Below are 10,651 nucleotides of genomic sequence, written 5' to 3'. Positions count from 1 at the left end.
TAGAATTATGTGCCTTGGTCAGTGTGCTAATAAATTATACACCTTATATAAAGGAATGAAGGGAGTAATTATTATTTGTATTATAATTATATATACATGATGTATTAAGACTTTATTTGTGAATTAAAAATTGAATTTTGATGTCAAAATATGCATTTTAAACATGATTTAAAATGTCAAAAAATTCAAAAGGAAAATTCACACATACATGTTCGCAGGTGTGTGTGCGCAGCATAAGTTATTTGAAAAAAATGTCTTCTCGTTTTGTCTCTGCAAAAAAGACAAATTTCAGTGCGTCTAAATAGTGTTTTACGACACAATTTTTTGTCTTTTTTTGCACAGAAAAAGTTATTTTTTCATGAAACGTTCTTTTTTTTTTGCGAGAAGACGTATCCATGCAACCTTTTTCGGATTTTTTGGCATTTAGATATATGTTTTTCTGAAGTAGATTCATATGTATCTGGGTTCGTAGATGCACTTCTCGAGTGTCAACCGAATGCTTTTATTTATTTTTTGCGGTGGCCGGCCGGCCGACGTCGTGCGTGCCGCCTGCCGCGGTCAAAATGCCTCTCGCGCGCTCAGCGAGATCCTTTGTCAAAGTAGGCCGTGCCATCATTGTTGTCTCAGCAAGCTGACAAGCTTGAGCAAATTCCCATGCGAGGACCCACCCTCCCGAATGCTGCCACACGCGACCTCCTTCCACGTCGCCGCCCTCGCCTTGACCTCCCCGTCTCCGAGCAGCCGCGCGACCTTGCTCTGGACCTCCTCCTTCGAGACGACCCCTCGCTCGTCTCGCCGGAGCTTGGCGCCGGTGCCCCACACGTTGCACACATAGCTCTGGTTGCAGAACTGATCGGCGAAGTAGGGCCAGCACAGGAACGACACGCCGTGCAGCACGCCCTCCACGGTCGAGTTCCACCCGCAGTGCGACACGAAGCAGGCCACGGCCGGGTGCGAGAGCACGCGCTGCTGCGGCGCCCAGCCCACGACCAGCCCCTGCCCCTCCACGCGGCGCTTGAACGCGTTGAGGTCGAACCGATCCTGCCCGGGTCCGGTCGTGAACTTTGGGCGGACCACCCACAGGAACGGCCGGCCGGAGAGCGCGAGCCCGTCGGCGAGCTCTTGGAACTGCGTCGCGTCCAGGAAGCCGGAGCTCCCGAAGGCCACGTAGACGACGGAGCCGGCGGGCTGCGCGTCGAGCCAGGTGAGGCTGGCGAGGTCTTCGGGCAAGAAGTGCCCGGCCGGCCTCGACGTGGGTGCCACCAGCGGGCCGAGAGGCAGCGCGTTGGGGAGCAGAGCCAGAGCGTCGGGCTCCAACTCCATGGAAGTGTTGCAGATGACCACCTCGGCCAGTGGCATCGACATGTTGGTCTTGAGGACGTTCTGGATGTTGTTTCTGCGCCTCTCAGGGGCGCTGGTGCTGGCCAGGCTGACCCAGGGGATCTCCGACGCGTCGATGGGCGGCACCATTTGGATCTTCCCCTGCCCCTTCACATTTCCTAAATATGCTCCATATTCTCAGTCGATCTTAACCATACCAAGAATGAAAATGTTTGATTTGTTCTTACCATTTTCATCAAGAACGCCATCCTCTATCAGTTTGGGGAGGTTTATCCTCAGAGCAAACACGGCCGCGGAGTAGGTCGAGAACGAGGCAACACGGGCACCCGCCTTGGTGGCCACCTCGAGTGCCCAGCTCATGGATACATCTGCAATCACCCACCTAATCTTCCTGGATCGGATCATCTCCTCGAGGCGGCCGGACATGGCGGCCGGCAGGTCCTTGACAAACTTGCCGATGTCCGCGTGGTCGTCTCCGGGGCCCAGGCCGTCCGGAACGGTGAGCATGTGGATCCCATCAGGAATTGCTCCCTTCTCTGCCATTGCTTCCATGACGAGGTCGTGGTTGAACTCGGTGTTCACGAAGTCTACCGCGAGGCCGTGCCCGGCGAGCTTGCGAGACAGCTCCATGAGCGGGATGACATGGCCCTGCGCGGGGAAGGGTAGCACCATGACACGAGGTTGCGTAGCAGAAGCAGCCATGGAGGTTGTCTATCTAGAATAGTGTGTGAGCTCAAAACATTTGCACTAAGTTCAAAGCTTGACACTCCGTGTGAAAAGAGATAACCCATCACGTGAGCGTATTTGAAGGGGTGCACACAATTATTTGATGATCGTCAGTGCTTGCGTCAGCAGATTCCCAGTCTGATGACCATATATTTATCTTTAATTAAGCAGAGGTTATCTTGGGTTTTGTTTCACGGCAAAACTTGTAATCTATTCATCATCGATCATAGCTATAGAACAAACATTAAAAATAATAAAAATTACATCTAGATTCGTAGATAATCTAGCAATGACTACAAGCACTGAAGTGAGTCAAAAGCGTGCTGTCATATTACTCCTCCCTCACCGAAGCTAGACAATTTTTTTGTATTAGACACTATTTGAAGAGGTGTTCACAGGCCCATCACGTGAGCGTATTTGAAGGGGTGCACCAAATTATTTGATGTTCGTCAGTGCTTGCGTCAGCAGATTCTCAGTCTGTTGACCATATGCGTATCTTTAATTAAGCACAAAAGGTTATCTTGAAAATATTTTTTGGGGAAAACTTCCTGACTATTCATCATCATGGCAGTAGAACGAACACAAGAAATAAAAAAATAATTATATCTAGACCCATAGACGACATAGCGACGATTACAAGCACTGAAGTGAGTCGAAGGCATACTGCCATCATCACCTCTGCCTCGCCGGAGCCATGCAAAACCTTTTGTATTAGACAATTGGAAAGTCGTCGTGCTAAGGCCTCATAGGACGAGCACACCAGAACAACAAACGTCGCCGATGAAGAGAAGCGTAGATCGGAAGGATTCAACCTGAAGACACATTGACGTAGACGAACAAAGACTGAATCCGAACGGATCCACCAAACAACCACCAACTAAATCCCGCGAGGTCCACCAGAGACACACCTTCACACGCCCTCCGACGATGCTAGACGCACCACTGAGATGGTGGCTAGGCAGGAAGAAACTTATTCCATCTTCAAGGAGCCGCCGTCGTCTCGCCCTCCTGAACATAACACAAACCCTAGCAGAACTCAAGGAAACATATAAAAATGAGCCCTCCCGCCGGCAAGAATAGGGATCCACCTGTTCGGCGGCACCGCCGACGGGAGGCAGAAACTGTCTCGACGAGGCCCTCTTTGAAGTGGTGTGTATGGGGTATCTTGTGTGTGCCGCTCAGTGGTTGTGATGGTTTTTTCCATGATCAACTGGGCAATTTGGTTTTCGCCTGGTTTTCTTAGTTAATGGGGCAACTGTTTTTTTAATGAATGCATGATAATTGCTATTTTGAAAGAAAAAGGAACAGAAATGTTAACCATATTGTTGTCTTTTTATCTGTTTAATTAGCCATTTCTAAGACGAGGCATATTTTTTTTGAAACAATGAGCCTTCCCATTGAAAACCACCAACAAGTTTTACAGTAACTCGAAAGAAGAAGAAGAAGAGAGAGAGAGAGATAACGATTTCTAAATCACTTCCGAGAAACCGTCCGAGAAGACTTTAAGGCTAGCTGCAAAAGTGATGAGAAAATCTTGATCTTACGGCCATGGTCAGTAGTTAGTCATGTAGTCACTCTCTAAAAGCAATTAGAGTTAGGCCGAACAGCAACATAAAAGCTTGTCCCCTTGCGCCTTAGAACGGCCGCCTAGAGAGGTAAAATTTCACAATAGCTAATTCATCTGCTCTGTTAATTGTACAAAAGTACAGGTCTGATATAGATAGCTTGTCAGGTGTGATCGACACGTGTAGTTTCATGTTCTGTTTTTTGGGCATTCCTAACCATTATAAGTAGTCACCGATTCTAAGGAGGTTCAAAATGTTGGTTCTGAGAAGGCTGAGCGGCGCCAAATTGGATGCTTTCGTCTAGGTGTAGTCCGCTAACCTCTCAATCGGCTTAGGGCATTCGATGACACCAAATATCTGTGGACAGCAGTCCCAGCCATGCAACCGTGGACACTAAATGGGAAGAAAATCCTATGTGACCTAGGTCACACGTGATGAAGCTATGTACCTAGGGTACGGGCACGGACCTGTCCAAAAGAGCCCTATCCAAGGACATCCCTAGAAGAAGTCACCTTTCAATCGACTTGAAGGTATCCCACTCGACGGATTCAAGACACTCGACCAAGAAGCTATCACTCGACCATGAAGCCAACCACTCGACTGCTAGGAGGCTTAAAGTCACTCCGCAGGCAAACGATCGGCTATTAAGTAGTCTTTATGGTCATTATGGCACTTTATCAGGGGCGTTACCAGTAACGCCCAACCTTAAATGTACCTTAAACCCTGCATTACCGAGGGCAGGAGAGGACCGGCGAACTCTATATAAGCCACCCCCTCCTCAGTATGAAGAGTTCGCACCCCTGTTATTCATACACACATAATCCAATCGACCGCCTCCGGGCACCGAGACGTAGGGCTGTTACTTCCTCCGAGAAGGGCCTGAACTCGTAATCCCCGTGTGTTTACAACTTCCCAATAGCTGAGATCTAGCCTCTCCATACACACCCCTCTACATCACTGTCAGAGTTAGAACCACGACAGTTGGCGCCCACCGTGGGGCAGGAATCTTAGCGCCTGATTGGAGAAGTTGCGATTTTTCCGATCCCTTTGATCATGGTTTCGTGCGGAGTTTTGGTGGAGGGCCGCGAGATCCGCCTCGACGCGCTCACGTTCATCGCCGACGACTCCGCCTGGCTTCAGGAGGCACCACTCGACATCGACGCGCTCCCCGTCCACGGTGCGACGCACTTCCGCGCATGCGTTCGTGGCGTCCTCCTGCGGCAGCCGTCGACCCAGTATCGGTCGGCCCCCGTGTCATCTCCCCGCTCTGTCTCCCACCGGTGCAAGCGCTCCGGTCGGTCGAGACTTCAGAGGTGGGTGAGGCATGCCGTGGCTCGCCAGTCGGCCGCCCCACAAGTCGCGGCAATCGAGCCCAACGAATCCCTCTGCGGCCTGTTCGACTGGCTCCGCGGAGACCGCATCCGAGTGCGACAGCAGCGACCCAGCGGCGAGGTTCTGGCGGTCGATGGAACGCACAGTCCTCCCGGTTTCCCTCGCGCTGATGGAGGCGCGGGTGGGGGCGACCCGTCGCATCCCCACGATGAGTATCTCCCCGAACCTCTCACGTCATTACAGCGAGAGGAGCTTCGCCGCCGGAACATGGACGCACTCCACACTCCTATCGTCGGAGAGACCCCCGAGGCCCGGGCCTTGGAGGACGCGCGCTTGGCTAACTTGGCCGAGCGCACTCGACTGGAGAATCTCCAGCGAGCACTCGACAAGCAAGTGCGTCGGCGGGCTCCCGAGTCTAGTCGACGTCAGCTCTTCCCGCCGACGCAGGTATACCGAACCCCAGTTCAGAATTTGGCCGCCGCAGCCCGTATAGCAGAATCGATTCAGCCCTCCCAGTCGGAGGCTGGCAGGGGCTTGTTGTAGATCAGAGCGTTGCTCCGGGCGGCGGGAAACCAGAATTCCGTTGTTTCTCAGTCGTGGAATAGGATCCACAGTCGATCCTTTGCAACAGATACAGTCCAGTCGGCTCACAGCCCGAGATCGCCCCCGAGGCGTGAGGGACGTGGTGACCGGCATGATCAGTACAGAAGGAATGAGCAGTATGATCACCGATCCGATCGTGATGATCGACGTCGAGTGCCAACCCCTCCCCTGAGGAGTGGGTCATATGCGCCTCGACATCGAGATGACAGGCGCCCTCATAGTGTTGGGCAGAGGATTCCAGTCGACCCCAGGGACCCAGGCTTTGACGCGAGATCTATCCTCGTTCAAGGTTTGGTTGACAGGAACAGAGCTCATCGGGAAGGCCACAACAGAGATGCGCCTGCCCGCAGCAGAGTACATGTTTCGGGGCCAGAGTGTTTCAGTCGAGCCATCAGAGCCGCAGTGATTCCTCCCAACTTCAGGTTGGCGACTGGAGTCAGCAAGTTCACCGGTGAGTCTAAGCCTGACACTTGGCTCGAAGATTACCGAGTGGCTGTATAGATTGGCGGTGGCAATGATGAGGTGGTCATGAAGCATTTGCCTCTCATGTTAGAGGGCTCAGCCAGAGCGTGGCTAAATCAGTTGGCACCCAGCAGCATCTACACTTGGGAGGACCTCTCCCGAGTGTTTGTCACAACCTTTGAGGGAACATGCAAGCGACCCGCAGGCCTTACAGAATTGCGTTCTTGCGTACAGAAATCGAATGAAACTCTGAGGGATTACATCCAGAGGTGGATCACGTTGCATCACACAGTTGAGAATGTGCCTGACCATCAAGCAGTTTGTGCCTTTAAAGAAGGCGTTAAATACAAAGAATTGAATCTGAAGTTCGGTCGAACTGGAGAGATGTCTCTGAACCGGATGATGGAGATTGCCACCAAATACGCTAATGGTGAAGACGAAGATCGACTCCGGAGTGGCAAGCACAAGGCAGTCGCCCAAGAAACCGGAGGAAACTCCAGTCGGAAATAGAAGCGGAAGGCCGAGCCAGCCGCCCCTGGGGAGGCCTGGCCGTAACCCAGGGAAATTTCAAGGGAAAACCCAAAGGCTCCTGGAAGCCCAAGAAAGTCAAGGATCAAGATGGAAATGATGTTTTGGATCTGCCATGTCACATCCACACCAAGAAAGATGAAGAGGATAATTTTATTTACCCGAAGCATACCACTCGACAGTGCCGGCTCCTGATCCAGCAGTTTCAGGGAAAACAGTCCAATGATAAGGAAAAAGAGTCGGACAGAGTTGAGGACAAGGAAGATAGTGACGATGGATACCCCCAAATCAATTCCACCCTGATGATTTTTGCTGATGTCGAAAGCAAAAGTCAACTGAAAGTCATTAACCGTGAGGTGAATATGGTTGCTCCGGCAACACCTAGTTATCTGAAGTGGTCTCAGACTGCCATCACATTCGACCAGTCTGATCACCCTACGCACATTGCCACCCCTGGGAGGCAAGCTTTGGTGGTCGACCCAGTTGTCGAAGGCACTCGACTGACCAAAGTCCTGATGGATGGTGGCAGTGGCCTGAACATATTGTATGCTGAAACATTAAAAGGAATGGGCATTCCGATGTCCAGGCTCAGTACCAGTAAGATGAGCTTCCACGGAGTCATTCCTGGGAAGAAAGCCGAATCACTCGGCCAGATCGCTCTTGATGTGGTTTTTGGTAATTCAAAGAATTACCGCCAGGAAAAGTTGACATTCGAGGTTGTGGATTTCCAAAGTGCTTATCATGCCATTTTGGGCAGGCCAGCTTACGCACGCTTCATGGCTTGACCATGTTATGTGTATCTCAAATTGAAGATGCCTGGTCCCAAAGGTGTGATCACTGTTACAGGCAATCGGAAGAAGGCAGAAGAGTGTTTTCAGAAAGGCTCAAAGATTGCTGACGCTCAGATGGCAGTTGTTGAGCTGCAAGAGTACCAGAAGACTGCTGATCCGAGTGAATTGCTACGAGCCAAGAAGCCTGCTTCAGAATCTGCTTTTCAGTCGTCCGGTGAAACAAAGCCAGCCCACATTCACCCGACCGACCCCGATGCTGCCCCGACTCACATCTCAACGACGCTCGACTCCAAATAGGAAGAAGCGCTCATCCAGTTCCTCCGTGAGAACTGGGACATCTTCGCATGGAAGCCTTCTGACATGCCTGGAGTTCCCAGGGGGCTGGCTGAGCACCGTCTACGAGTCGACCCGAAGTTCAAGCCTATGAAAGAACATCTTCGACGGTCCGCCGTCCAGAAGAGGAAAGCTATTGGCGAGGAGGTGGCTCGGCTCTTAGCAGCGGAGTTCATCCGAGAGATTTACCACTCCGAGTGGCTCGCCAATGTTGTCATGGTCCCCAAGAAGGACAAGTCACTTCGCATGTGCATTGACTTTAAACATATCAATCGGGCCTGCCCGAAAGATCATTTCCCTCTCCCCCGCATCGACCAGGTAGTCGACTCGACCGCGGGGTGTGAGCGTTTGTCTTTTCTAGATGCTTATTCAGGGTACCATCAGATCCGTCTGTATGGACCCGACGAGATCAAAACGGCTTTCATCACCCCATTCGGGTGCTTCTGTTACATCACCATGCCCTTCGACCTCAAGAATGCTGGAGCCACGTTCATGAGGATGATTCAGAAATGTTTGCTCACTCAGATCAGTCGGAACGTAGAAGCATACATGGATGGTATTGTGGTTAAGTCACGGAAAGGTTCCGACCTACTGACTGACCTTGCCGAAACCTTTGCTAACCTCAGGAGATATGATATCAAGCTCAATCCATCAAAGTGCACATTCGGAGTTCCAGGTGAAAAGTTACTCGGTTTCCTCGTTTCCGAACAAGGAATCGACGCCAATCCCGAGAAAGTTGGCACCATACTCCGGATGAAGTGCCCTGTGCGTGTACACGATGTCCAGAAGCTTACAGGTTGCTTGGCCGCTCTAAGTCGATTCATTTCTCATCTCGGTGAAAAGGCGTTGCCTCTTTACCGACTGATGAAGAAGTCTGACAAGTTCGAGTGGACTCCAGAAGCTGATGCAGCGTTCGCAGAGCTCAAAGCTCTGCTCTCCACCCAGCCGGTGCTTGCTGCCCCAATCAGTAAAGAGCCTCTGCTGCTTTACATTGCGGCCACGGGACAAGTTGTCAGTACAGTACTTACGGTCGAGCGGGAAGAAGAAGGAAAGGCCTTCAGAGTTCAGCGCCCAGTATATTACGTGTCTGAAGTTTTGACTCCTTCGAAGCAAAGATATCCCCATTACCAGAAGCTTGTATATGGGATTTACTGAAGGAAATATGCCCTAGAGGCAATAATAAAGTTATTATTTATTTCCTTATAATCATGATACATAGAGATTTGCAAGATACATACGGATCTGAATGTTGCAGACCCGTTGACTAAGCTTCTTCCACGAGCAAAACATGATCAACACCAAAGCTCCATGGGTGTTAGAATCATTATAGTGTAATCTAGATTATTGACTCTAGTGCAAGTGGGAGACTGAAGAGAAATATGCCCTAGAGGCAATAATAAAGTTATTATTTATTTCCTTATATCATGATAAAAGTTTATTATTCATGCTAGAATTGTATTAACCGGAAACATAATACATGTGTGAATACATAGACAAACAGAGTGTCACTAGTATGCCTCTACTTGACTAGCTCGTTAATCAGAGATGGTTATGTTTCCTAACCATGGACAAAGAGTTGTTATTTGATTAACGGGATCATATCATTAGTTGAATGATCTGATTGACATGACCCATTCCATTATCTTAGCACCCGATCGTCTAGTATGTTGCTATTGCTTTCTTCGTGACTTATACATGTTCCTATGACTATGAGATTATGCAACTCCCGTTTGCCAGAGGAACACTTTGTGTGCTACCAAACGTCACAACGTAACTGGGTGATTATAAAGGAGCTCTACAGGTGTCTCCAAAGGTACATGTTGGGTTGGCGTATTTCGAGATTAGGATTTGTCACTCCGATTGTCGGAGAGGTATCTCTGGGCCCTCTCGGTAATGCACATCACTTAAGCCTTGCAAGCATTGCAACTAATGAGTTAGTTGCGGGATGATGTATTACAGAATGAGTAAAGAGACTTGCCGGTAACGAGATTGAACTAGGTATAGGATACCGACGATCGAATCTCGGGCAAGTAACATACCGATGACAAAGGGAACAACGTATGTTGTTATGCGGTCTGACCGATAAAAGATCTTCGTAGAATATGTAGGAGCCAATATGAGCATCCAGGTTCCGCTATTGGTTATTGACCGGAGACGTGTCTCGGTCATGTCTACATTGTTCTCGAACCCGTAGGGTCCGCACGCTTAAGGTTACGATGACAGTTATATTATGAGTTTATGCATTTTGATGTACCGAAGGTTGTTCGGAGTCCAGGATGTGATCATGGACATGACGAGGAGTCTCGAAATGGTCGAGACATAAAGATTGATATATTGGAAGCCTATGTTTGGATATCGGAAGTGTTCCGGGTGAAATCGGGATTTTACCGGAGTACTGGGAGGTTACCGGAACCCCCCCGGGAGGTATATGGGCCTTAGTGGGCCTTAGTGGAAGAAGAGAAGAGGCAGCCAGGGCTGGGCCGCGCGCCCCTCCACCCCTAGTCCGAATAGGACAAGGAGAGAGGGGGCCGGCACCCCCCTCCTTCTCTCTCTCTCTCTCTTTTCCCACCTCACGAATCCTATTCCAACTAGGAAAGGGGGGGAGTCTTACTCCCAGAGGGAGTAGGACTCCTCTTGGCGCGCCTCTCCTGGCCGGCCGGCCCCCTCCCTTGAACCTTTATATACGGAGGCAGGGGCACCCCTAGAAACACAAGTTGATCCACGTGATCATATTCTTAGCCGTGTGCGGTGCCCCCTTCCACCGTAGTCCTCGATAATATTGTAGCGGTGCTTAGGCGAAGCCCTGCGACAGTAGTACATCAAGATCATCACCACGCCGTCGTGCTGACGGAACTCTTCCCTGACACTTTGCTGGATCAGAGTCCGGGGATCGTCATCGAGCTGAACGTGTGCTAGAACTCGGAGGTGCCGTAGTTTCGGTGCTTGATCGGTCGGGCCATGGAGACGTAC

General features: G+C 50.5%; 1 protein-coding gene across 1 annotated transcript; it reads right to left on the bottom strand.

Moving 5' to 3' along the window:
* Window positions 1-465: 465 nt before the first annotated feature.
* Window positions 466-2,126, bottom strand: LOC125526753 (UDP-glycosyltransferase 83A1-like). Its single transcript, XM_048691392.1, has 2 exons — window positions 1,569-2,126; window positions 466-1,499 (listed from the first exon to the last, which is right to left on the bottom strand). The coding sequence occupies exons 1-2, from the start codon at window positions 2,041-2,043 to the stop codon at window positions 613-615; spliced, it is 1,362 nt and encodes a 453-aa protein (XP_048547349.1). The 5' UTR covers window positions 2,044-2,126; the 3' UTR covers window positions 466-612.
* Window positions 2,127-10,651: the final 8,525 nt, after the last annotated feature.

This window comes from Triticum urartu, unplaced genomic scaffold, assembly GCF_003073215.2.
Source record: "Triticum urartu cultivar G1812 unplaced genomic scaffold, Tu2.1 TuUngrouped_contig_1676, whole genome shotgun sequence".
NCBI lineage: Eukaryota > Viridiplantae > Streptophyta > Magnoliopsida > Poales > Poaceae > Triticum > Triticum urartu.
The sequence above is the reverse complement of the archived record's forward strand: the minus strand, read 5'-3'. Positions and strand labels throughout refer to the sequence as shown.

Bases quoted from the DNA above. Each gene is read 5' to 3' on its own strand.
- LOC125526753 (XM_048691392.1), bottom strand. From the start codon at position 2,043: ATGGCTGCTTCTGCTACGCAACCTCGTGTCATGGTGCTACCCTTCCCC. The intron at 1,500-1,568 runs GTAAGAACAAAT...GAGCATATTTAG, and splicing joins TGGCGTTCTTGATGAAAATG to GAAATGTGAAGGGGCAGGGG.